This window comes from Podarcis vaucheri (assembly GCF_965113315.1).
Source record: "Podarcis vaucheri genome assembly, chromosome: 11".
NCBI lineage: Eukaryota > Metazoa > Chordata > Lepidosauria > Squamata > Lacertidae > Podarcis > Podarcis vaucheri.
In genome coordinates, this window is record NC_138749.1 from 65,339,127 (window position 1) to 65,366,550 (window position 27,424).

The 27,424-nt window shown below is 43.9% G+C and overlaps 2 protein-coding genes across 4 annotated transcripts in view; one reads left to right on the forward strand and one right to left on the reverse strand.

The window, feature by feature from the left end:
• Positions 1-1,554: 1,554 nt before the first annotated feature.
• CFAP95 (cilia and flagella associated protein 95) lies at positions 1,555-19,702 on the reverse strand. Of its 3 annotated transcripts, none has more exons than XM_082241674.1 (6): positions 19,562-19,702; positions 15,008-15,116; positions 9,832-9,953; positions 9,089-9,157; positions 5,187-5,244; positions 1,555-1,955 (listed from the first exon to the last, which is right to left on the reverse strand). In XM_082241674.1, the coding sequence occupies exons 1-6, from the start codon at positions 19,585-19,587 to the stop codon at positions 1,758-1,760; spliced, it is 582 nt and encodes a 193-aa protein (XP_082097800.1). In that variant the 5' UTR covers positions 19,588-19,702; the 3' UTR covers positions 1,555-1,757. The 3 variants fall into 3 exon arrangements, with proteins under 3 accessions (XP_082097800.1, XP_082097798.1, XP_082097799.1); XM_082241672.1 differs by lacking the exon at positions 19,562-19,702 and adding an exon at positions 19,145-19,285; XM_082241673.1 differs by lacking the exons at positions 9,089-9,157; positions 19,562-19,702 and adding an exon at positions 19,145-19,285.
• A 997-nt stretch (positions 19,703-20,699) lies between these two features.
• PTAR1 (protein prenyltransferase alpha subunit repeat containing 1) overlaps positions 20,700-27,424 on the forward strand; it is a 34,620-nt gene continuing 27,895 nt past the window's right edge. The window contains exon 1 of the mRNA XM_082241634.1: positions 20,700-20,791. Within this exon, the coding sequence (XP_082097760.1) occupies positions 20,706-20,791 (86 nt within the window). The 5' untranslated portion in view covers positions 20,700-20,705. The remainder of the gene's footprint in view (positions 20,792-27,424) is intronic.

The window sequence follows — 27,424 nt, forward strand, 5'->3', positions numbered from 1 at the left end:
TGCTAGTTTTGGAAGTGACACCATGGATGGTACAAGTAGTTCTGGAGTATGCTACATGTACAACCATTGTCTCTTTGACTGGCTGTGCAAAAAGCAGATGACAGTAAGCCTAAGTTCCTGTGAAGCAGAACTCAATGCCCTGTCATTTTCACTCATGGATTGTGAATGGTTGATGCAACTGTTTCAGGACTTCAGAGTTTCTGTAAAATGTCCTATACAGGTGTATCAAGACAGTAGATCCTCTTTGGCTTTGCTGAACTCAGAGAGTTGAAAGCAAAGAACCAAATACTTGCAGATTAAGTTACATCATGCATTCTCTTGTGTATTCAGAAAGGAATCATTCAGGTGTCCTACATGCCAGGAAATGAAATTCCTGCTGATCTGTTGTCTAAGGTTGTTAACAGAGAACAACTTAAAGTTTATGTACAGAGGTTGCAATTGGGTTGAACCACAGGTACTACAGGTTACACGGAAAGGGGGAGGATGTTAGGATATAGTTCCATTCCACCTTAAAAAGGGAAGAGGCTGTTGTGTGTCACATACTTGTTTACTTCCAGCTTCTCGCTGGGAACTTCTGTTTTGTATATAGCTTTTGTTCTGGCTGTTTTCCTGGACACGGAGGCAAGCAGTCATGTTTTTCCTTTGTTCTGAACTACGTTGAATAAAGCTGTAAATATGCTCTCCTGTGTGCATCCTTTTGTTGTGGAGACTCTGCTGAAAGGATGTGCACGGGTCTTGGAATGTCTCTGTAGCTCGTGTTGCTAATTGACTGATGCTGTTCCACAGGAGACCGGTGATCGTCCAGAGACGACTGGGGGCCTGCCTGATGCCTCCGTCTCCCTGGCAGTATCCCAACAGTGTGGGGGACAGAAGGAAAAACAAATACACCCAATATAGGGTTGGTGTGTTTTCCTTTCCTTGCCAAGAAAAAGGGATGGCTTTGGATCCTGTAGACCTCAAACCTCCTTCGGTGACTCCTCCCTTGGCAGCTTTCACATCCATGAGGCAGCCATGGCCTATTGCAGGGATCACAGGATTGTGCCCTTAAGCTTGCATTTGGAAGGGACTTACTGAAAATACTAGTTGTACAGGGAGGGTGGTAAAAAATCAGGGCATTCAAGCACACAACAACAACCATTTTTATTATTTGTACTTTGCCCATCTGACTGGGTTGCCTCAGCCACTCTGGGCAGCTTCCAACATAGTGATAGGATATAGATGACCCTGCAAGCAAGCCAACTGTTTTAGGCGGTGTTCACTAAATATGGCAAATGCATATTAACTCCCCACCCCCTGTGTGTATAAAAGGATGACTAACCAAATCTTATCATCACAGCACTATATATTAATACTAAGTGACCCCCTTGTCAATGGCAGACCATGTTGCAGGATGTGGGAAGGATAAGCAGAAAGCTATAAGAGAATTTAAAATGTACTTGCTATTTTTGACAGCAGCCCAAACTAATGTAACATGCAGTTCCTTCCTAAGCAAAGCACAATAATTTACAGAATTCCTCTAACTTGACATCTGTTGGCTTAATCCATCACAGAGAATTTCAGTAATCTGGGTTTTTATTTTGTTTTTTTGAACAGGTTAACAACAGGATTCCAATTTGGTACATCCATTATATAAGTACCGTATATGGATTTATTCTATAACCAACTATTCTAAAAGTTGCAATGTTGTTTATTTTGCAGTATGATTCTACAATAATCAGATACAAAGATAGACTTTACTTTTGTAGAGTTGCTAGTGCTTAAGAATTATCTTCATTCACATTTGTCCGTATGGGGCTAGTTACAGGAAATACTTTTTGCCTTAGATCTGCATTACCATACAACCCACTCTCATCTTGCCATGTGTTGATCCCGTGTCTTCTGTAATCAGCCGTGTCAGTAAACTGAGAATGACATTTTCTGTGAACTACAGAGTAGCCATCTGGCTGAAGCTCAATCTAAAGAAAATACATTCAAGGGCATGTTATTAATCAGAAGGCAAATTGGGAAACCATTTTTGATGATGAGAGAGGCAATGGTTGTGTTTGCACATCAAGCAAAACTCTGCCACAACCTAGAAAACCCAAGAAGCTGCTTTGTACTGAATCCGACCCCTGGTCCACCTGTCTCACTATTGCCCATGTCAACTGGGGGGGGGGGGGGCTTTTCAGAGCTCCAACTGGCGACATGACCAGCCCTGCCGGATTGAACCTGGAACTTCTACATGGGAAGCAGACGCTCCACCCCTAAGCTGCAGCCCTTGTGGCCCCCATAGAAAACCTTGTGCCATTAGCTCCCCTGGTTAAACAGTCTTGGTTTAGAACAGCTACCATTTTCACAGCAGATAAAATAGATTGAACATCAGTGCTAGGGCAGGCTCCCTCAACCTCGGCCCTCTAGATGTTTTTGAGACTACAATTCCCAGCATCCCTGACCACTGGTCCTGCTAGCTAGGGGTCATGGGAGTTGTAGGCCAAAAACTTCTGGAGGGCCGAGGTTGAAGAAGCCAGTGCTAGGGCAACAAAGCAAACAGTTTTTAAAGTTTATTCCTGGTGACAGCAGCAGAAAATATTTTTTAAAAAACCAAGAGCAAAGAAGGAGAAGAGTGAATTTGTGGGATTGGGCGTAAGCTGTATCCCATGGTAAATTTCAGAGAGAGAAATATTTCACTTTATCCTTCTCATCCTAAACATATTTTATTTAAAGTAAATCCTCTTGATTTTGATCACCGTATTTTTCGCACCATAGGGCGCACCGGACCATAGGGCGCACCCAGTTTTTAGGGGGGGGGGAAATCAAGGAAAAAAATATTTCCCCCCCCCAGCCCCAAAGAGCAGTGTACAGGCCGCACACAACCTCTCCCTGCCAGAGGGGTTGTGCGGAGCTATGGAAGAAGGCAAGGCAGCGAGCGGGATGGATCCCGCTCGCTGTTTTGGCTTCCCCTTTAGCCCCGCGCAGCCTCTCCTTGCCGGGAGAGGCTGCATGGGGCTAAAGAAGGAATTCTCAAAGATGACTGCCAGTGGTTCTGAGATCACATCTGCCAGTTCTTTTAATACTCTTGGATGCAGCTCATCTGGCCCTGAAGACTTGAGTTTGAAGATATTCCCTGATCCCAGCATTGGATCCTCAGTGGCCCAGGGTGTATTTTACCAACTTTGGCTGGTTTGCAACTGCAACTGTTCCTGAATAAGGAGTCCTGCTTTGGTGATCTGTGTTCTGGGAACCTCTCTCTTTGATCACTAATGTATTATACAGGGGGATGCCCTTAAAGACATCCCTAGAAGCTTCCATTCATGAAAAATCTGGCTGCAAGAGTGTTGGCGGGTATAGCTGAGGTTGTTCATATTTCACTTATTTTGAAATATCTACTGCTTATTTGCTTCTAACCCTAATTTAAGGTGCTGGTCCTTACTTTAAAGTCCTAAACAGCTTGGAGTCCAAATACCTGAATAATGGCATCTTGCCATATGAGGATGCCTATGTCTTAAGATTTGTTCCAGTATTGCTCCAGGTACCCTCTTTAGTGGATTATGTTATATAAAGCAGATGTCTTTTTGTACTGATGTGTCAACATTTTAATGTGTTTGCCAAGGAGACACACCTGGTTTTGTTGACCAGTGGGGCCATTCCTACTTGCCCAGGTATTTTAGCCTTTTAAAATTGTAGGTGGTTTTGTTGGGGTTTCTATTTGATTTTGTCTTGTTATATTTTGCTGCATTTTAAAAATTATGTTAATTAGTTTTTATTTGTGCTTAAGTACACTCTCCTGGAATCTTTGTATGACGCATAAGTAAGGAATATTTTAAATTAAATAGTCAAGAAACTATGTGATAGTAGCAGAGATTGAGGAGACATAGAGGGTGCCTAGGCATGCTTAGAAGGAGCTTGAGGAGCCAAGGATGCTAATGATGGCAAATGCATTTTACACATTAACTTGAAGCAGAACCTTGCACTGGTATGCTTAATGAGATCAAAATGTCCAAAGGATGTGCATATGGTAAAAAAGGTAAAAGGTAAAGGACCCCTGAAGACAGGAATGCCTGGCGTGCTCTGGTCCATGGGGTCACAAAGAGTCGGACACAACTAACGACTAAACAACAACAAAAGGACCCCTGGACAGTTAAGTCCAGTAAAAGGCAACTATGGGGTTGCGGCACTCATCTTGCTTTTCAGGCTGAGGAAGCTGGTGTTTGTCCACAGACAGCTTTCTGGGTCATGTGGCCAGCATGACTCAACCACTTCCGGTGGTATCTGATGGGACACCGTGACAAGTGCATATGAGAGAGACAGAAGGGCGGGGAGAGGGAGAGAGACAGAGAGTGTTCATCATGATCACAGTTGAAATGTGTACTGACAAACACTTTCCTTTATGAGTTGCCATGGTTACAAAAATATCTGGCCATGATTCCCATTCTGCTAAAATCCCTGGCGCATAAAGGAAGGGATCCAGAGCAAGCCATGATTCATCCACACACTTTCCTTTCTCATTTACTGGCTTAACTCTGTATTCCACACACACACACACAATTAATCAATGCAATTTAAGTGGTAAAGTTAACATTTCTCACTGCTACTAGAGGCCAACAAATAATACAACAGGTTTGCAATCCAGTTAAAAGATTATGGGTTGTATTCAAGGTAGCGCCAAGGTTAACATTCTTTCAACGCAAGGATTTTTCCTTGCATAACAGAATCTTCTTCCTCCACCCAACTTTGTCCCTAACCCTCTAGAACAGATTTGGGGACAGCACAGGGTGTGTACAGTGGGGTTGGCCCATAAGGTGGGGTGAAGAAACCACTTTGGGCAATGGGTGCCTCCCCTGTCCCCCCACCTCTGCCACTGGCCTGAGTCTGGACATTAGGTTAAGGCCAACAATTACTCAGCACTAGGTAGTGTGGCAGCAGCATGATCAGGGAGGCGCAAGGGCCTCAAACTGTTGCTGTGAGTTCCCACATGCTTTCTCATTCACACATACCCATGGTATGGCTTAATGTTATGTGCAAACTGGGCTGCTATCCAATTTCATTGCTATGTAATATATGTAAAATTGACTATCTTGGGGTGAATCTACATATTTCATTTACCTGGTAGAGCCTGTTTGAAACAACCTCTGAATGGCTACTGTTCTACACATGAAGGCCTTGATGTAAAGCATGGTAGAAAACAACCATTCTGCTCTTATACTTACATATGGTTCATAGTCATATGGTGGAACATAATCTGTTTGGTATGTTGTATCTAGAAACCTGTAACACAGAGAGTATATATTATACCTAGCTTTTGTGTAATGTTTTTAACTTGTCTGTCTCTAAGAGCTCTTAGAAAAACAATTTAAAAGATATAGTTAACGTTGATCTTTTAGTAAGCAAGACCAAAGTAGCGGAAAAAGGTATTTTCAGTGTGTGTTCCAATAGCTGTTAGAGTCAAGTTATACTTTACAGAATTTATTCTCCTTTGGATTTGGACCAAATGAGGACTGCTAATTTCCAGAACCCCCACAATTGTTTTTCAGTACTAGGAAAATTTAGCAGCTATGCCTGAGGCACAGGAAGAGTAATACTTCCAGTGAACTGCCAAAAAGTGTCATGCTAATGAAAATAGAAGTATTCCTGTGATTTGTCATATAACATGTTGCACTCGATTGGAATTTTCTGACAGATGTTGATCTATTCTCAGCCTGTTTTTAACTGGAGAATCCCAAAGTTGATGGCCCAGTTCACCAACACAGCCCACAGCAGAACAGTTCCAGATATGAGTTTTCCAAAGCACTGCTTTTTTGCTGGGACAGTTCTCATGGCCCTTGGCATCCCTATATGGATGAGAGGGTGGCACAGGTAGAGCACTACATTCATATGAACACTCAGTTGTTTGTACTTATTTCATACATGTATACAGCTGGAAAGTTCTTGAAGCGATTTAGAGGAAAATTGAACAAACCCACAACTGCTGCCAATCAATTTCAGAATATGGCTCTTAGGAGGGTAGGAATGGATTGTGCCAAGTTGGCATTTGGACAGCCATGGAAGTTCAAGGATTGATGTAGGTGGACACTGGAATTTCCAGCCCTGACCCAAAGACTCTGTTTACAATTTTAACAAGTTACAAGAGAATATGTAATTATTATTATTATTATTATTATTATTATTATTATTATTATTATTATTATTATTATTTATACCCTGCCCATCTGGCTGGGTTTCCCCAGCCACTCTGGGCATCTTCCAACAAAGTATTGAAATACAGTAGTCTGTTAAACATTAAAACCTTCCCTAAAGAGGGCTGCCACCTTCTGCCCCTCACTTAAATCTTATCTCATTCACTTCCAGGACTGGAACCCAGGTGAAGAAAAGTGCCCAGGCACAAGAAGGCACGGGTATATTTAGCTTTCCTTGCTCATATGCACCTTTTGATGTAGAAATCAGACCCTACCCAACCCTATACTTGATATATGAACGAGGCAGATACAAGAACAATCAATGTGGCTTCAGTCTTCTCACCTAGTTCAGCCCAATGATGAAAGCAGCAGCAATCATGAATTCATGATTTATTACATACCAAGCCAATAAATAAAACAAAGCATGTTCTGATCATCCTGTAACAAGATCATCTTGTAACCTCTTTTAAAGATGAACTCTGTAAAGTTTGTACTCTGAGCTAGTGACTAACTTTTTAAAATATGTTCAGAGTTGCCATGAAAGGCAAATGGTCCAGCTCTAATAAGCATTATAATATCTAGCTTTCAGGAGAGTTGCAGGGGGATAAATATCAAGTTTATGGGGTCTAGCTAGTTTACCCACTAAAATATTCAACCACACTGCGATCCCACATCCCAGACTTGCAAAGCGGCGCAGGGCTGGCAGGGCAGTGTAAGGCTGCAACAGGAACATGTGTCCTTTGGATACATGCCTGTTGCATTCTTCCATCCCCGTCAGCTCTGTGCCCAGGGCTTTTCCTGTTGCAAAGAGCCCCCAAGCCCCAAGAAGGAGGAAGAGACGTTGTTGACCCTCCTGGAACCTCCTTGCACCCTGCTCGGCTCCAGTTGCCCCACAGCCTTCCAGTAGGAAAAGGCGCAGGCTGAGCTGAGCTACTCACAGAAGTGTCTGCATGCTTGCCCAGCCTGGCTCAGGACGGAACCCATGTGAATGACTGTGCCCACCCTCCTTGGGACATCTTGGCTTATGCCTAGCCTCTGCTTTAACTGCCAGCTTTGGAATAATCATGCCGAGAGCCTGCCCACCACGTGCACGAGTGACAGCCAGGGCAGATGCAAAGGAAAGAAGCCTCTGGACATACACAGAGGGCTGTAGTCAATGTTAGTCAAACTCAGAGTAGACCCACTCAAATTAAGAGACATGGCTAATTCAAGAACGTAAATTTCAGTGAGTTTAGTCTGAGCAGATGTTACAACCCAGAATGCCTAGGCCCCCACCCCAAGGAGAAATGTAGTCGTAAAGTTACCTACATGGGAGAAAGGAAGGAAGCTTCTAGGCATGCACTGAGTGCAGTATAATTAACTGAGCCTATGCTGTCTGTGCTACCAGACTTCTGTTATAGTAATGCACTTTGAAATATGAAGTAGAGTTGCAGAAGATGGTGAAAAGCAAGATATATTCTATAGCCAACACAACAGTTTCTAAATGTGGAATTTTAATGTTTTACTATCTATGCAGTCTGTCAATATCTGTATTATAAACATTTATCAACACCATATTCTTAGGAAATAAATATGGTGAATCAGATGCTGATAAAATTAAAACTTAACATACTTTCGTTTCACCAGAAGTTGTTTCCTGCATCTGCTCCCTAGTCTTGGATATAATCTTGCCCTCCTTTGCTCTTTGGATTTTTGGATTTTGATTTGATATCCCGCTTTATCACTACCCGAAGGAGTCTCAAAGCGGCTAACATTCTCCTTTTAACATTCTCAGATTTAATTCAATTTATTTTTTAAAGTAGCATTGGCCTTCTGGATTTGATTTACTGCTCCACTGCCTTTCTGTTTAGGGTCATTTAATTTGCTGTTTTCAGTTTCAAAGCCTCTCTCAAATGTTAATGCTAGTCATCTACTTTCCTCAAGTCTCAATCACAATGCTAATCATTTTTAAAGTTTATGTTTTGGAACATAAATTGCTTGTAATTCTAGTAAGGTAAATACTGCAGCTTTTTTTATTCAAAACAAAAGCAGACAAAACCAGTTACTAGCCAGAAAACCTTTTAGAAGAAAATTATACTTTCCTCAAAAAATATCTCAAAATGTTTACATAAACCCATGAGCTAAAAGCCTGATTTGCACACCATGGTCAGCCAAACTATGGCTTCCTGGGACCATGCAAATCTGCAGGTTCCCAGGGAGGAGCTCATAGCCAGTTTGCTCCATGCCTGTCTTTTCTACTTCCACAAAGCACTGAAGCTGGGCTTAGCATATGGTGTGAACAAGCTCTCTCCTTGCTAACCCAGACTGTGCAGCCAAGGTTTATTCCTCAGATCCATTTTCTTTTGCATACACAAATGAACAGAAAGTGGAAGTGCTATGACAGAACATACAACCATTTATTTGGGACTAGTCCAGTAATGATACTAACATCACTTACAGTGAGATCCTATACTGTACATGTATTCCCGGGTACTGAATCCTTAATTGCCAGGGAAATATTTCACTGGGTCATGGTCAAAAGCAACAGAAAACTTCTCATTGTGTTTCAAAATACAAAATTATGCCAATGCATTTAATGAAGAAATGGGTACTCCAGTCTTCTTAAGCAGTTTCAAGGTATCCTATGCAAGTATTGGAAGCAAACTCAAGAGGAAAATAAGATATCACAAGAGTTTTAACAAAGCAGCATGGAGAGGAAACATTCGTATTTTTCCTTGCTTGAAAATAAAAAATATGATTAATATTTTAATGCAAAATACAACCACTAAAATAATTAACTATGTTGGAACTGAAACTAGTGCACACATGTTATCCAATGCAAAAACAGTGGTTGTTAATTACTTCTCTGTGAACACTATAGATCTTTCCAACCCTTAAAATGCAGTACAGAATCTGATCATAAATTATCTAGTTATTACAATTTTGCAAGTACTAACATTTTAAAGTGATCTGGAGAGTGACAGGGCAATACGGCTCCAGGACCTGTTTCAGGTAACCCTGTCTCCCTGCAAAAAGAGAGTTTTTCAGACTTCAAGCAAAACAATAAAGCATTAAGCAAGTCAGATATTAAGTGTTTTATGATGAATTCAATTCCCATGAGTGGGTGGGTATTAAATAAATGATCAGTAGTCATTGGATCAAATTCAGTTATTAAGAGACATTATTGCCACAATGTTTTCATGCTACAATAAAATGCTGTTGCTTTTGACACAGTTGTAGGGTTATCACACGGCATTTTTGCAAGTGGTCATTGCTGCTCTCTACTGGATGAAATGTGACAGACGGGTTCAAACATTTATTTATTTTTAAACTTTACTGCTTAGCAGTAGCTGAAGAGCAAAACTATTATCATCCTGACAAATGTCTCTAGTATAGAGCATAACTTTCCATCAACAGCACAAAGAGGCAAGGTACAACATTAATTCTGAACTAAACAAATTTAATGGAGGATGCCAGTTTCTCATTCTACTTTTGATGAACTACCACCTCTATCACAGATACTTTGGAGCAAATGTAGAAATTATTGGCATCCAATATTAATGGCACTCAAATGTTTGCCGCACAAATAGCATAAGATATGAAGAAAAAGGGGGCGAAAACAGGAATTCACAATGTGCTATATCCTATAATGCAGTATTATTTGAATACTGAGTATGGATTCAAAAGCTTCCAGAAATACCTGCCAATAACAGCTATTTCAAAATTATCTTCATCCAACAGAGACTTCCGAATGTCTAGTTCTTTATATTCTTTAATTCTGTAGGGTTGAGACAAATGGTCTTCATATGTGGTTACCCATTTCTAAATGGAAATGTAACAGAGAAAGGAGTAGGTTTTAGAAACACACCAGCCGTCAACTTATTAAATGTAATGAAAAATTATATGTGCTTTTATATGCCAATTATTCTTATGGATGTAGAGTATTTTTCTGGAAGAAGTTCCTGATCCTGCCATTATACTTCTCCTCCTCATCATGCTTCACCCCTGCCTCACTCCTCTCCCTTACTGATCCAACCATGTAGCCCCATCAAACTTACCATGACCTATCTAGCCTGACAAGCATAAGACATGGATAGGTTTCTAGAAGCAAGCTGAACCCCATCCTTCCTTGGCCTGTGTCAATGATTTCATGGGAGGGCAAGGAGTTACAGAAATCCCTTCCATCTCCTTGGCCTTAGATCCATTATGCTGTGAGTTGAATTTGCTTCCAAGAGATGCATGTAAGGAATGAGTCCACCACAGCAATTAAGAAACTGATTCCAATCATGTTGAAAATAAATAATATTTCCACACCTTAGGGAGCTTTTGATTAGAGAGGAAATAATCTAATAATCTGCATAACATATTGGCTGCCCTCTGCTTTTTTGAGGTTTGGAGGATCAGAATGTGACAGAAAATTGCGGAAAAGCTATTTTATATATCAATACTTTAAAACTGGCACGACCCACACACCCATTTAGTTGAATGAATTGATAAAAGGTATACTATTCTTGCATGATGGCTCTACCACCAACTATATGGTCAAGACATACGTTAATACAGTCGTACCTCCGTTTACGTAACCCTCTGGTTACGTAAACTTTGGGATGCACGCGTGACAAACCTGGAAGTATTTTACGGGTTTCGCCGCATGTGCGCGCGCAGAAGCGGTCATCAGGTTGTGGAAACCTTGGGATCGAACTGGACCTCCAGAACAGATCCCGTCCGCAACCAGAGGTACCATTTTAATTCACTTACAATTAAATCAGTGTATAGGTTTGTATCAACTGCTATAATACTATAATATCAGTTTTTGGATTTGATTTGAACTGGCCTCAGAAAGTTAAGCAAGGAGTATATTCAGGTTAATCTGATTCCATGAAAATCAAAGTGTGCTAAACTCTGCAACTCTCTGCTTTAAGAATTATGCTGGCTTTCACATTGCCAGCAGGCTGCTCCTGCATCTTATTCACCCTTCCAACTTCACCTGGTTTGTACTACATTTATAATAATTATTATTTGTTGAATCAACACTCAGGGCTTATCCACACTTCCCCTTCTCCCACTGCTTTCCCCTGGGGAAAACCGCTGTTTAGCACTCAACTGGAACAAATAGCAATTCTGGTTTTCCCTGGAGGTAAGGCACGGGGGAAATCACTCGGGCCCGTGCCTAGAAAGCTCCGGTCAACTGGAAAACTGCTTGGATGCATGCTTTCTAGTCATGACATAAGCGAAAGTGTGGACGAGCCCAAACAGTTGACTCATGTGTGAATGGTCTCCATCTCCCACCGCCAATGAAAACTAATCAATGAATGGATAAAGAACCTACCCGCATGACACTGACACAAAAATCTTGCATGTACATGATGTAAAATAATGAAAGTTCACTACCCCACCCCCGTACATCTTTTCTCCCTCAACCTCATACTCTCTATAACTTTGGTGTCTCACATCAAAAGTACACTAGTGGTCAACATTGTAGAAACCTGTTGGAAAAACTGTATTTCTGAGGTTTGATGGCTTATAACACCACTTTTTTGGAGTAATACCATAAAGTTATATATCAATGGAAAGATAATTTAATGAAGAATGCAATGCAATAACTTTTATGAAGGATTATTTATTACAACAGAAGTCATAAAGAAGAAATGTGAAACACATAGAAAAAAATAGATATACAAAAATTCTCACCAGTTTCCTGCCATGGCATTTGGCTGCTTTCCCAGGGCACTGGACCCCAATTGTGCAAGTTTTCAGGGATAATATGGGGGTAATTATCCCTGCCGACCCACCCCTCAGGGTAGGGGGGCTTGCCATCACCTTGTCCAATAACTGCCGCTCACTACAGAATGCAGGGGCAGGGACACTGAGCACTGCACGAACTGGAAACTCTCCAGAGTCATCGCCATGAGCGGGAGGATCCCTGTTCCTCAAAAAACTATTAAAATTCAGACTAAGAAACAGGCGTGTTCTGGAATGAAGGCAATAAAAAAGACCTGCTAAATACATCAGTCACTGGGTGCCAAGGCTTTGATCTGAAAAGGACTTTCATTGTTGTGCTGTGATTTAAGGGAGGTGAGTGGTAGTTTCTGTTTCTGTATTTCTACATTTGTTACTTCATGATTTGGCAAACCTCACCAAGAAAGAATCAACTATCTAAATAAAATGCAGGAGGAATGGTAAAGTTGGAGAATTTGATGCTTGATCGCATGGTCCTCTGTGGAGAGCTCCAATTAGAACTGGCAAAAACAAGATCAGATATACATGTGGCTCGGGTTGAGAAAAGGGCGCAGGCTGTGGTGCAGGAGAAAAAGAAACGGCCTCCCCTCCAGGAGAGGCTGAAGATAATCGATGGATTATAATAGGGGAATTTTTCACACAAAAAACTGCATTTGCTGCATTAATGTCAAAGTGAGGGTGAATCTTTGATCCTCGCGAGATTTCCCTAGGGCCCAGGGAGAGCAAGCTTGGATTTCAGAGGAACCTAACAATTACTGATTGTGCAATATACCCTATGGCCCTGCTTTTCTACGCAAGACTCATATTTGGAACATCAGCTCGTTAAAAGACCTAAAAGATTGCTGTGCCTTAAATCTTACTAAAAGAAGGAGAGCTGGAAGAGAGCCCAGAACCCTTGACGATAAGACTGTGGAATAAAAAGGGAGGGCAACCAGGGGGGACTGTGCTGAAAACCAATCGATGGATAACAACACAAAATAAAATGCCTCTTGCATAATAATAGACATATGGATTTGCTAAACGCGACTGAAAATCATACAGCAGTGAATGTGATATAAGACAATGGGATAAGATTGGAATTATGAAATTGGAAAAAAAAGAAAGCAGGAACAAGGGAAATAAACTTTCTCCCAACAGCCAAAACATGGGAAGTGCTCTTGAAAATTTTAATTTGGAAAGTATAATTGGCTTTACTGTTTGTATTGTGATGTGGCAAGAGTCAGTTTGATTTGTTACCAATTGGAATGTTATTAACTGAAAATTAATTTAAAAAAATTATACAAAAATTATCACCATGTCAGTTAATACTTAGTTGGGTAACCTTTACAACGCCTTCCCATGGAGTGTGGGAAAATGATTGCTTGTACATGAGAGCATGAGCAAAGTTCTTATTGTTGCAGGGTGATTTCATAGCTAAGAGCATCCTTGGAGCATGAACAGCGCGTGAATAGCTCGTGCTGTCCCAAATGATTGGTCAACTAGCATGGCCTGATGCTCGCATGGTCTAGTGCGATGGTCCTTATCTGCTGGCTGAGAACAAATTGCTTTTGCTTGTATTTTGTATCTTTCTGACTTCACACAATAAAGGCTGTGCTGCAGTAGCTCTAAGGGAGCCAGAGCAGCCATATTTCTTCAACCCATCATGGTGTGAGACTGATTTCTTCAGATGTCGAGCTGGCACTCGACAATGGAGTGAACCAAGTTTTTTCGTTCTGCAGCTGTAATAATGTGAAACCAAGATTGAATTATTGCCTCTATTAATTGGGTTTGTATTGCTGGCTCCATAGATTTTCAATTGGGTTAAGGTCTGGGCTATGTATTTGGGGGCATTTACATCCCATTAATGATGCAAATTCTGCCCAAACCTTTTGCTGTCATACAACCCCAGATTACAACACATACCTGGGTGTTGCACTGTAATTGTAATGTAAGTAGGATGTAATCTCCAATTCTCCTCATGTATTTCATGCCATCACTACCAGGCAAGGACATTTTGGTCTCATCACTCCAAATAACACTGATCCCATTATTCCACCGTCCAATTAACATGGGTTTTAGCTCAGTTTAATCTTTTAAACCTTTTTTTAAAGAGACAAAAATGGCTTTTTCCTTGGAATTCCTAAAGTCTGCACCAAACAGCCCTTGCACTCAACTTCACATTACATTGCACCATGTCATCTTATATACACCCAGATAATTTTCTTCTGTCACGTAGGCACAGTCTTTCAATTCTTCAGCAGAGCTGTCTGGGCTCCATGCAATCAGAGCGGGCGCTTCGGAGCCAGACAGTCAATAGCCCTGGTTAACTCCGCATTCCAGCCGGCCACCATCTGAAAGGCCATCAGCATAGTATAAAACATCCCCTACCACTCTCTGGAAACCATTTGGATCCATTAAGTGGTGGGGTGTTATGAGCCATCAAACCTTGGAAATACACTTTTTCAAAAAGGTTTCCACAATTTTGGCCACTAGTGTAACATCCGCAGAAAGGACTCTTAGAACCTAAAGCAGAGATGCTGTATGTACTTCTGTTACCCAAGAAAATCTTCAATAAAAACAAAAAACAATATAAAAAAGTAATTGTATTTAGATGGGCTAGTTATTGGAAAGTTCTGCCTGCTGGTTTGTGATGGCTCTTTTACACATACAACATCATGTATCATGCATGAAAGGAGAACACTAAGCACCTTCTGGTGAACCCGAGCAGCGCACAGAAACACCGTTTACATTCCCACTGGAGCGGTACCTACTTGCACTTTGACGTGCTTTTGAACTGCTAGTTTGGCGGGAGCAGGGACCGAGCAACGGGAGCTCACCCCGTCACGGGGATTCGAACCGCCGACCTTCTGAGCGGCAAGCCCAAGAGGCTCAGTTGTTTAGACCACAGCGCCACCCGCATAGGATTGGGCTACTGTATTAAGACTTTTTTTCAGTCACACAATCCTCCCCATTCCATACAACAACCAGCTTTTCAAACTAAGACAATTTTAAATAAGTTATATTGCTACTGAAATTTGTTTTAAAAATATTTCTAATTATTCTTCATAGTCAAATACAAGGAATAATATTTTGACAGCTAATTAAAATTATACTCCTGACCTGTTTATAGGCATGAAAGAGGAAAGACGCTTTCTTACCTCATCTATGGTTCCAAGTCGCCAGTAGGTAGAGCGACATAAGTTTTTAGAGCCCAAAGGAATTTCATGTATGTCATAGTCCTTCGGTTCTGCTTCTCTCTTGTAGTACCTTCAAAACAACAACACGGTAATAAGTTAGATGGGGGCTACCAAAGCAGCACACACAAGAGACTCCTGCCCAGAGGCGCCCGCCTGTGGGAAAATGATTGCTTGTACATAAGAGCATGAGCAGAGTTCTTATTATTGCAGAGTGATTTTACAGCACGAGATATTGTTAAGAGCATGATGAGCACGTGAACACCTCATGCTAGACTAATGATTGGCTCACGTAGCATAACACTCTCTTTGTCTGTGGGCAAAAGCAAGGTTGCATTCCTTTGATTGTTACCTTTGAGTACCAGGCAGAACAAGCGCAGTGCTGGAGGAGAGAGGATGATTTATTTCTTACTGCACACAATAAACATGGCACGGCTGAAGCCAAAGCTTTTTCTTCAAGTCATCTTGGTGTGAGACTGATTTCTTACTGATTTTCTTACTGATGTCGAGCTGGTTCTCGACATTTGGTACCCCGTGTGACTACCTTCGGACTCCACGTTGTTTCTCATCGTTCAGCGCTCACCACACGTCTTTCATCCGCTATGGATCCCGGTGAGTGCTCCCTTGGTACCCCGTGTATGTGATTCTGGACTACGTTAAGGACTTATCAGCACTTATCTCGCCCGGCAAGGGCTGCAGACGCGTCGTTCATCCACCTAGTGGATCCCTGGTGAGTGCTCCCGACCCCCCCCTTTCTTTTGCCATTATGGGGCAGTCTCTCTCTCCACCACAGAAAAAGTTTTTTGAAGACCTTAAATTTCTTTTGGCCAGCAACAGCTTCATTGTCTCAGATGCTGATTTGAAGTCCCTTATAGAAGCCTTGGATACCCACTGTCCCTGGTTTCCTCAGAATGGGAATTATCATTTAAAAGACTGGGAAAAAATAGGACAATTTTTCCAAAACCATCCTCAGATTGATGTCAAAGTTTTGCATGCCTGCTGTAAGGTTTATAAGGCTATCTCAAGCCTAACTCCTACAAATCTCCTCCTGGCCGCTGCTTCAGCTCCTTTGCCCCCCCTCCCAGTCCTCATGCTGCCTTCAGAAGCACCGTCTTATCAGCCTCCTAGACAGGCAGACATTTTTCCTCCTTCGGCTCCTGTCGTCCCTCCTCTGCATTCTTCGCATTCCACACCCCCCATTTACACTCCTCTCCAAGAAGAGATTCTTTGTACTGCAGCTCCGTTGCTGCCTTTTGATTCTGATACTCCAAATCTCTTTCCTGAGATTGCTCCTGCACCCCCAGCCCCCGTCATGCTGACCCAAACCAATGTTCTCGATGGGCTGACGGGAGGAGGCAATTTTCTTACCATTGCCCAACAGTTGGCCCTTGATCCTATGTATTGGGCAGCCACCTCAGCCTCAGCCCAAGAGACTTTGGCCTCTGTCCCTGATGACAAGACTGAGCGCAATGGCCGATGGGGCAGCGTCAGACAGGGTCCTACAAAGCCCTATGGACAATTTGTTGATCGCTTGTATAATACCTTCAAGCGGCAAGTTCAGGACCTGGCAGCACAAGAACTGATTGTACGCCAGCTTGCGTTTGATAATTCAAATGAGGACTGTAAGCAAGCACTGAGCTTTCTAATGGCAACATCAAATATAGCCATTGCTGATATGCTTAAAGCCTGCCAGTCAGTGGGCACTGCTAGCCACGGTCTGCTAGCCACGGCCTTGTCCTCCGCCGTGTCCCAAAATCCTGCAAAGGATAAAACCTGTTGGCTTGACAGTGGCTAAGGAAAAAAATACAGCGGACTTTACCCATTACGTACCTGGGACACAAGCTGACAGCATCTGCAGCCATTCCAGTTACGCCTCAACTACAGTTTCCTGGTTATCTTAGATTGGTGGATTTACAACAAATTCTTGGACAGCTGAATTGGATAAAGAGTTATTTGGACCTGCCCACCTCCACTTTGTCTCCACTATTTTCTGCCCTTAAAGGACACAAGAATCCAGCGGACAAGATCACAATCACCTCTGCAATGGAAGAGGCTCTTCCACAGCTGTTCCAGTGTTTCCTGGCACGCTGAAAGGCCATCTTCATCACTACTGCATTGGCCCCCTTTTCCCTGGGAAGCCACTTCAACCACCAAACATCATTACAGTTTTGCTGCCTCTTGTTTGGGAAGTGAGCCTGGCTTTGAAAGATGTCCTTGCTGGACTGGCATCGCTTGGATTTTACCCCCCAGATTTTTTTTTCTCCTCCCTCAGGAGTCCTGCCCTATGATGTGTTCCCCTGAGCATGTACAGAGGGCTGTCTTGGAACTATTGTGGACTCTTGGCAAGGGAGGGGGTGAGAGGATTTTAGTGTGTTCCAGTTGTTTCATTTTTGTGCTTTGGCATGGTTCCCGGACAGAAAGAAAGTTGCAATATGGTTCTTTAGCAAGGCCTACGAAGACAATGGGCTCTGTTCTCGACCTTGTTGCAATCTTTTTAGTTACAGCAAGCGGAATATGCTTGGCTATTGCCTTTTAGCTGCTGAGAAAAATGATTTTGAAAAGCTTTAAAAAGCTTTGAGCTTTTTTTTTTTTTGGTGGTGGTATTCTAGCATTCCAGTAAATGCTTCATTTAAGATTAGCAATAATATGAAGGACAATCGTATAAGTTTATCACCTGTGTTTTGTTGCTTGCAGAAATAGTGCCTTATTGTTTTCGTTTTAATCATAATAGCAATAAATTTTTAGGTCATTATCCATATTGTAATTGGACCTATGAGTATGTTAATGGATCTTCTTGTTTTCTTAATGTTACCACTATGAGTGGTAGGCCAAAGGTCTCAGTTACTTATGTCACAACCTATATGACTTATGAACAACAGGCTGCATGTATAGATTTTTATGCTTGGTTGGACTGGATGAGAAAGAGCAGTAAATCTGCATATTTGCTTCAATCTGATTTAGGGTTATTCTGTGGCAAATTGGACCGAAGCTTTGTTTTTAATTCTATCATCTTTGTTTTAAAAATAATTAACAAAAAAACAAAAAAAAAGTCAGAAATGAGAGAAGTTGCTTTATAAATTTTTTATGCTTTAAATGTAATCTTTGCCTCTAAAGGTGGAATTTATGTCTTAATTCATTTTCATTGTTGTATGTATATAACTGATCAATCAACCAATATCTCTGCTATTATTGATTATATGGAACAAATGATAACCCATAATCCTTTGAATCCACCTGAAGGTTTTGATCCATGGGATTGGTTATTTTCTTGGTTACTTAATGGATTATGGTTAAGAAATTTATTATTGATTGTAATTGCATGTATTGTTGATTTTATTATGATGTGCTGATTGTATTCAATGCTTGCTTTTTTTTGATTTCCCAATATATTGAATGGTGGTTTCGACCACGGCCCACCACAGGGATTACAAGGGAAATTTATATATTTAAAATATAAACGCTTAGGTAATGGGAATGCAATTTTGATTAAGGGTCCCTCTAATAATATAAACAAGAAAAGAGGGCATGTGGGAAAATGATTGCTTGTACATAAGAGCATGAGCAGAGTTCTTATTATTGCAGAGTGATTTTACAGCACGAGATATTGTTAAGAGCATGATGAGCACGTGACCACCTCATGCTAGACTAATGATTGGCTCACGTAGCATAACACTCTCTTTGTCTGTGGGCAAAAGCAAGGTTGCATTCCTTTGATTGTTACCTTTGAGTACCAGGCAGAACAAGCGCAGTGCTGGAGGAGAGAGGATGATTTATTTCTTACTGCACACAATAAACATGGCACGGCTGAAGCCAAAGCTTTTTCTTCAAGTCATCTTGGTGTGAGACTGATTTCTTACTGATTTTCTTACTGATGTCGAGCTGGTTCTCGACACCCGCCATCTGTGCAAGATCCATCACATTCCGGGGGGGGGCGGGGGCGGCACTTTCAGAGTTTTTAGGGTGTTGCTTGAAGCACGACAAGCAACTGAAACCATTTCAACCACAGGCTGCGCCAGAACATGCACGCCCAACCGGCCTGGAAAGCCCCGCAACTCGAGCACGCCTTTCCCCCAGCGCGCAGCCCCGGAGCCTTCCCCTCACCAGCGGTGCACCAGGGTGGGCCTCCCGTAGTCGGCGCAGGGCGAGCGCAGCGTCAGGGCTCCCCGCCGCTCCATCACGTCCGGAGGGCCCAGCTCCATCGCGGCCGCCCCACAAGCGCCGCCGCCTCGCAGGCCTCCGCGCCGCGCCTGGTCGCCGGGGCAACCGAAGAGGCTTCGCCCTCGCTCCGCCCCGAGACCGGAACTTTTTATTCCGCGGTTCTTCCGCGGGCGACTCAGCGCCGGGAAGGGGGCAAAGGCCCGGCCAGGCAAGCGAGGCGACCGAGGCAGCAGCCTTCTTTAGCGGAGCCCAGCAAACCCCGCGGAGCTGCTGCTCTAAAAAATAGAACCTCCTCGGTGCGGTAGGAATACCTGGTAAAGACGCCCTGTGCGTGAGAAGCCCGCGCGGGGTAATCCTCGCTGGCGAATGAAATTCACTCTGCACATGCCCAGAGGCACTGTCGTGTCGATCGCTTCATTGCTACATCCCGGTTGCTGGATGTAGGGCCTAAATTCAACCAAGGCTCAAAGCGATGCAGCATTTCGGACTAAATGAACTCCTTGTGTATAAGGGGATTCCCTGCGCGTCACGTGAGTAAGCGGGTGCTTTCGCCTGCCCAGTCGCTCGAAGGGATCCCTAGGTGTCAGGGCAGCTACAGTAGATCTCCGTTTGCCCTACAATTCCTCCCGGCGCCTTCAGCGGGCTCAAGCCCCAGTCGTGGGCTGTGTCGGCCAGATAGACAGTGACAAAGATGTAACTGTTCATAATTTATCTTGTGAAGCGCCCTGAATTATATGGATTTGTAGTATACAAAATTAATTTTAAAAAATTAAATAAACCCCAATCCCCAACTCAAGTCCAGGGTACATTGTGAAAGACATGCTAATGTCAACTCCCCCCCCCCCCCACACCCAACATATCAGTAATCCCTGTCTCCAGGAAGCACATTGAAATGTGTCGCTCTGAAACAGAATGGGCAAGATTGCACCTTGCACTGGCGGTGATTTCCAGGCAAGACTGCAATACAAAGCAGGCGTCCAGCTAAAGACACTCATAGATTTTTTTTTTTGGGGGGGGGGAGGCTAGGATTTTGATTGGGATAGGGATGCAAGTACAAGCTGCAGAGCTGTGCCTGGGGAAGAGCAGCCCTGTTCCCAGGACGGCGGAGGAGCGGGAGGGGGCCGGGATCCGGCTCCGGGCTGCCCCGCCGTGGGAAGCCGGGAGGGAGGGGTCCCCCGGCCCACGAAGCCTCTTCGGGGAAGCCCCGCCCGTCTCTGCCGCGGGACCCCTGGCCCGCCCCGGCCGGGAGGCGGGCAGGCAGGCAGCCGGCTGGCGGGGGCGCCGTCCACGGACCCGCGCTCTGCCCCGAGGGAGCTGGCGGAGGGCGACGAGGCGCCCAGTCCCGCCGCGAGGCTTTGGCGGCGCCGGCCTTGGTCGCGCTCCCTCCCGGCTTCCCCGGGCTCGGCGCTCCGCCCCGCGGCGCCGCTGACCCGGATGCGCTCGGCTTTCCCGGCCCGCCTCTGCCCGCGCGAGAGCCGAGAGAGAAGGAGGCCGGCGGCCCGCCATGGCCGAGTCCCCGGAGGAGGTGGCGGTGCTGGTGCAGCGCGTGCTGAAGGACCTGCGCAACGCCTTCCAGCGCAACCCGCACATGTGAGTCCGGCCGCGCGCGCTCCCGGGAGGGACTGGCCTGCCCCCCCCCCAGCTCGGCCGGAGAACAGAGAGCATCCCGGGCGAGGCAGGCGAGAGAGCCGCCGCCTTCGGAGCCTAAGCGGGGGGGGGGGGGGTTCCAAAGCTTTCCCTTGCCAGCCTCTTGTCAGAGACCGCGCGAGAGAAGGCGGCGCTCCGCCAGGGAGATTTGCCCGAAGAAGAAGAAGAAGACCGCAGTGTTGGTCTCTAAAGCACATTTCCCTTTTTAATGGTTCGGCGTTAATGTACTTCGGCAGTATCCCTCTCTTCATGGGATTTCAGATAGGTGTTTCGTGTCGTGATGGCCTCGGTCGTGGGTGATCTAGCTGAGATTTCTGCATTGGAGAGGGTTGAGCTGGAGTACCTTCAGAGTCCCTTCCAACTCCACAATTCTACGAATCATTAGCCAAAATGGGCAAATTGGGAGAGAAGAAAGGGGGGGGGGAGACCCTCAGGGTCATTAGCATGGATGTCTTTTACCAGTTAGAATAACCTGTGTAAGATCCCATTTCAGATCTGTGGTGGTGATGATGATGATAATTTATTATTTGTACCCCGCCCATCTGGCTGGGTTTCCCCAGCCACTCAGGGCGGCTTCCAACAAAAATTAAAAATACATTAAAATGTCACACATTAAAAACTTCCCTGAACTTCTAAATGTCAGGTAGTTGTTTTTGTCTTTGACATCTGGTGGGAGGGCGTTCCACAGGCCGGGTGCCACTACCGAGAAGGCCCTCTGCCTGGTTCCCTGTAGCTTTGCTTCTCTTAGTGAGGGAACCGCCAGAAGGCCCTCAGCGCTGGACCTCAGCGTCCAGGCAGAATGATGGGGGTGGAGATGCTCCTTCAGGTATAGATAGATGGGTGTTTAGCTCCTAAGGTCTCAACTTTTAAATTTTGCTCTGGAATTTGATTAATGTATAAGAAAATATATTTATATCCTCAGTTTCAAAGATGACAATTATTGAGGTCAACACGCTGAACAAATTCAAAATGCTATTAAAAATAATAAAAGCATGCAACACTTTCTCTGCTTTTTAAATTATTTGATAATTAGTACAGGGCCCACCACATATTAAAGGAAATATGTGTCCTTTTTCTCCATCTGTGTCTCCATAGGGACCACCATGGCATATGGAGGGGAGTCATATGTCTGGAAGCAGGCAGTAAAAATGCACAATTGGGAGCTTTGATTGGCACATTTTAAGATAAATGTCTTCCTTCTGTGTGTTATGATGATAGCTGCATAGGCAGATGGTAGACAATCAGAAATGTGTTCTTAGTAATGTGTGAAGTAGCACTGAGAATTAGATGGTGGCATTATGCATCTGTTAGATATGCGTAGGTCTGTTGAGCGGTGGAGGAAGCTGATTGGGCGCCTGGGGTGGCGCGCTTACCCTGCGCCCAGGAGCGGGGCCAGTCAGGGCAGGACGCTCCAAGCAGACTGCCTGCTTCCTCCCCCTCAGCCGCCCTACAGCTGAGGGGCAGGCGGTGGGCAGACCCTTTGGGGCAGCGCGGAACCTGCGGGCACCCAAACCACCGCGTGTCTCGGGCGCGCTGCAGGCCCCGTGGTGAGTGCCGCCTGGCATTTTGTCACCCTCCTCAGTGGTGATACCTGGGGTGGCCCACCCACACCACACCCCTTTCTCTGCCCCTGGGTCTATTATTTTGAAGAGATGGATACCTTTTACAATGTCGTTGCTATAAAGTGAAAATTTAGAATAAGGACCCCTTCTGAGATTCTTTAATCTCCTTGTAGAACTTATTGGAAAGGAGAACACCCTCTTGCGCATCCTGTATCAGCAGGTGACGGGGTAGACTTTGTAACTGGGCCAGACTCTAGAACGGGCTTCCTCAACCTCAGCCCTCCGTATGTTTTTGAGACTACAGTTCCCATCATCCCTGACCACTGGTCCTGCTAGCTAGGGATCATGGGAGTTGTAGGCCAAAAACATCTGTAGGGCCGAGGTTGAGGAAGCCTGCTCTAGAATGTAGGAAGCTACCTTATTCATCTATATAGTCAGACCATTATTCATCTTGCTCTGGATTGTCAACACTGTTTGGTGGAGGTTCTCCAAGCTTCCAGGTGGCAAATCTTTGCTAGTTCTACTGGAGATGCCAGAGTTGGATCTGGCACTGTCTGCATGCAAAGCAGCTGCTAAGGCTCCATTCTGAGAACAGAAAGCTTACTAATGAGTCAATTAACAATATCCTAAAGTAGTCCCAAAGTCCAGAAAGACATCTACTTCTGCTTCATTGACTATGCAAAAGCCTTTGACTGTGTCAACCACAGCAAACTGGCAAGTTCTTAAAGAAATGGGAGTGCCTGATCACCTCATCTGTCTCCTGAGAAATCTCTATGTGGGACAAGAAGCTACAGTTAGAACTGGATCTGGAACAACTGATTGGTTCAAAATTGGGAAAGGAGTACGACAAGGCTGTATATTGTCCCCCTGCTTATTTAACTTATATGCAGAATTCATCATGCGAAAGGCTTGGCTGGATGAATCCCAAGCCGGAATTAAGATCACCGGAAGAAATATCAACAACCTCAGATATGCAGATGACACAACCTTGATGGCAGAAAGTGAGGAGTAATTAAAGAACCTTTTAATGAGGGTGAAAGAGGAGAGGGCAAAATATGGTCTGAAGCTCAACATCAAAAAAACGAAGATCATTGCCACTGGGCCCATCACCTCCTGGCAAATAGAAGGGGAAGAAATGGAGGCAGTGAGAGATTTTACTTTCTTGGGCTCCATGATCACTGTAGATGGTGACAGCAGCCACGAAATTAAAAGACGCCTGCTCCTTGGGAGAAAGGCGATGGCAAACCTAGACAGCATCTTAAAAAGCAAAGACATCCCCTTACCAACAAAGGTCCGTATAGTTAAAGCCATGGTTTTCCCAGTGGTGATGTATGGAAGTGAGAGCTGGAAAATAAAGAAGGCTGATCGCCGAAGAATTTATGCTTTTGAATTATGGTGCTGGAGGAGACTCTTGAGAGTCCCATGGACTGCAAGAAGATCAAATGCATCCATTCTTAAGGAAATCAGCCCTGAGTGCTCACTGGAAGGACAGATCCTGAAGCTGAGGCTCCAATACTTTGGCCACCTCATGAGAAGAGAAGACTCCCTGGAAAAGACCCTGATGCTGGGAAAGATGGAGGGCACAAGGAGAAGGGGACGACAGAGGACAAGATGGTTGGACAGTGTTCTTGAAGCCACAAACATGAGTCTGACCAAACTGCGGGAGGCAGTGGAAGACAGGAGTGCCTGGCGTGCTCTGGTCCAGGGGGTCACGAAGAGTCGGACACGACTAAACGACTAAACAACAACAACAGTCCCAAAGTTGATGGCATTAGTACTCATCAGAACTTTGCACTTTTATTCCTTGACTTAAAATTTTGAATTGGGATCAGTGGTGAACAGGCAGCCAGTAGAGTTCATTTTTGTGTCACGTTGTACCTGGCATTGAGAAACTTCCATGGTCCAGATTGCTCACTGGATCTGGCAGATTGGGATAGATAACTTTGATAGCATATCATCTGTGTTGGTCACATTTGGATTTCAGGTCTCATTCAGTGGTTTTAATCTTTGTAAATGGCCAGGGACCTATATAGTTCAAGAATTGCCACTATTGAGGCCCTTATCTAGAGTTGCCTTTTCTTTCCTTTTTAGTTTTGCAAGATCTTATAAAGAAGACGTTTTGAGCTATTTTTAAGGTGGGCTTAAGGGGGAAGGCTTTTTTGCTGGGATGGTACCAACCCCTGGAATACTGTCAGAAGTTTGGCTTTTGGGGCAGATAGTGATTCTTTTAAGATCCTGAATCTGATCTTTAATTCCTGCTGCCTTTCATACTCGTTCTAATCTTTTAATTGCTTTTGCATATTCTTTCCTTTTGGTAATAGTTTTAATGGTTTTAAATTTTGTACTTATCTTTTGTCTGCTTAAGTCTTTTCTAAAAAAGTTGGAATAGACATGATGAATAAAATGGGGTAGAAATGTTGACTAAAAGTAGAGCTGGAGTCTTGGGCAGGTGCAGATTTTTAAAATTACAACACCTGTACCCTGGGGTTTGTGGGAACAACACCCTCCGCAAAATTCCCCAGCAGAGAAGTCTTCAAGTGGTTCTTTAAAGAGGACAGATGTGATCATGAGATGCTTGCTTTGTCTTTTACTTGGAGGCCAAAACTTCAATACCCACCAGCCCTTTGTTGGTGATTGAAAAGCCCTTTGTTCTTTAAGTGTAGAAGTAGGAATGAATTTTAGAACAAAATGTTTTTGTGTGTTGAGATCAAACATAACCATTCTTTCCACATCAAGGAGAGACACCAAGGAGAGCTGGGAAACTTCTGTACTTCAGGGGATGAAAAGTGTCTTCATATATTGAATGGTTGCAAATACAAGTTTATTACTGCATGTGAACCACGGCAAAAAACTGCAGCCAATCTCTGTTTCCTGGATCATTTCTGTCTGTTGTAAACCAAGACGGTGACCTTAAGAAAGCAGTTGTTTTTTCAGGTTGTGTGGTGTTATCTCTCATACTGAATTTTTGCTTGCTCTCAAGTAGATTGCTTTAATCTCTTTAGAAGAAGAGAACTTTCTATTTTTATGTCTGTAGTGGTTATAAATTAAACATAAAGAGTCATATTTTTGACATGTTTTGCTCATTTGTGTTTTTCTGACTAAAGTAGGACAAGCCACTTTGACTGACATCATGTTCTATATTTAAATATTCACTAAATTTGCCAAATTCAATGTGCGGTGTTCTTGGATCCTACACTGCTACAGAAATTTGAAGCCTATTCATTAAGTAAGCCATGTAATGAAAATGGGACTACTCTTGTGCTTTTTATTTTGGTGTAAGGAGATGCTCACACTAGCAGTCTTACTAATTTGGATGAGAAAATAATGCTTACACTGTGCTTGAAGCATTAGGAAATGGTTTATTATTATTATTATTATTATTATTATTATTTATACCCCGCCTATCTGGCTCAGTTGCCCCAGCCACTTTCCCTTAGCTTAATATACCGTATTTTTCGCTCTATAAGACGCACCAGACCATAAGACGCACCTAGGTTTTGGAGGAGGAAAATAAGAAACAAAATATTCTGAATCCCAGAAGCCAGAACAGCAAGAGGGATCGCTGCGCAGTGAAAGCAGCAATCCCTCTTGCTGTTCTGGCTTCTGGAATAGCTGCACAGCCTGCATTCACTTCATAAGACGCACACACATTTCCCTTTACTTTTTAGGAGAGAAAAAGTGAGTCTTATAGAGCAAAAAATACCTCAAATTGCTTTGCAGTCCAACATCCATTCACTGCATTAACAGATACAGTACAAGTAAACGCCATTGGGAATGGAACATCTTGTTGCCTTCAAATATTAAGCCAGCGCAGAAAAAATATAATCGCCATTTCAATTCTTATTTGATGTTCACAGGAGACTCTCAGTTGGGGCAAATCAGGTGGGGTGGAAAATATTCCTAGTGCTTTATTCTTCCAGGGGGGAAATCCATTTCATTTTTAACATTTTTAAAGCTTTTTGTTTTGTTAGCTTTGTTTATTAAATGCAAATAAAATAAACATGCTAAATTAGATCCCTCTCTAGGGCAGGGCACTCCAACTTTTCATACCAAGTGGGCCGCCAGAGTTCTTCAGCGGACTCCACAGGCCATGCATTGCCTTGTCACATGGGGAGGGGGAAGCGAGGCTGAAATCTGACACGCACACCCAGCCCTTGTGCTGCCTTCCCCAAGCTGCCTAAGCAAGGCGCCCGGCTTTGGGAAGGAGGAAGGAGGTCTCTAGGACTCTGCCAATGCCTTATGCCTCCTTCCCAAAGCCCACCGTACACCTACCTGGTTTTCCAGTGGGGGGGGAGGTGTCAAATGTTTCTGAGGGACACCGGAAAAGGCCTTGGGGGCTGCATGTTGGACCACCCTGCTCTAGGACATAGGAAATAAATATGTATTTTTATTATTTATACCCCACCCACTCAATTTAAGTGGAAAAAATCCTGATGCAAATTATCCAAATTTGCATCAGAAATATTTCAAGAAATAATAATAATAAGCCTCCCTCACTGGTTGGGGCCACAGAGCACTAGCCAGTATTTTCACTCACAGCCCCTTGTTTCGTCCTGAACAGTGGTGCTTATTCCCAGGCAAATGTGCCTAGGATTGCACCCTGAAGCAGGCAAGTGGCAGATCTGAGCGGGTCTAGGCAGGCATAGGCAAACTCCAGCCCTCCAGATGTTTGGGACTACAATTCCCATCATCCCTGACCACTGCTTCTGTTAGCTAGGGATGACGGGAATTGGAGTCCCAAGCACTTGGAGGGCCAGAGTTTGCCTATGCCTGGTCTAGGGTGTCACAATCCCCTGAAGACAAAAGCAGCTTGCCTCCAGTTGGGCATACCTGTTTGCTTTGTAGTGGGACTGCCTGGACGCCCAGCTCACACGAAACAAGGCACTGTCTTCGGTTTTAACTTGCAATCTGCTATTTGAAGAGACTGGTTTCTGACCATGACAAACCTCTATTCCCTGCTTCTTAAAGTGGGTAACAGTTTACTTTGTGCCTTGTACTCTGGCTCAGTGGCAAT

Bases quoted from the DNA above. Each gene is read 5' to 3' on its own strand.
- CFAP95 (XM_082241672.1), bottom strand. From the start codon at position 19,242: ATGGAGCTGGGCCCTCCGGACGTGATGGAGCGGCGGGGAGCCCTGACG. The intron at 5,245-9,088 runs GTTAGTACTTGC...TCTGTGTTACAG, and splicing joins TCTCCAGATCACTTTAAAAT to GTTTCTAGATACAACATACC. The intron at 1,956-5,186 runs GTAAGTATAAGA...TATTTTCTTTAG, and splicing joins CATATGACTATGAACCATAT to ATTGAGCTTCAGCCAGATGG.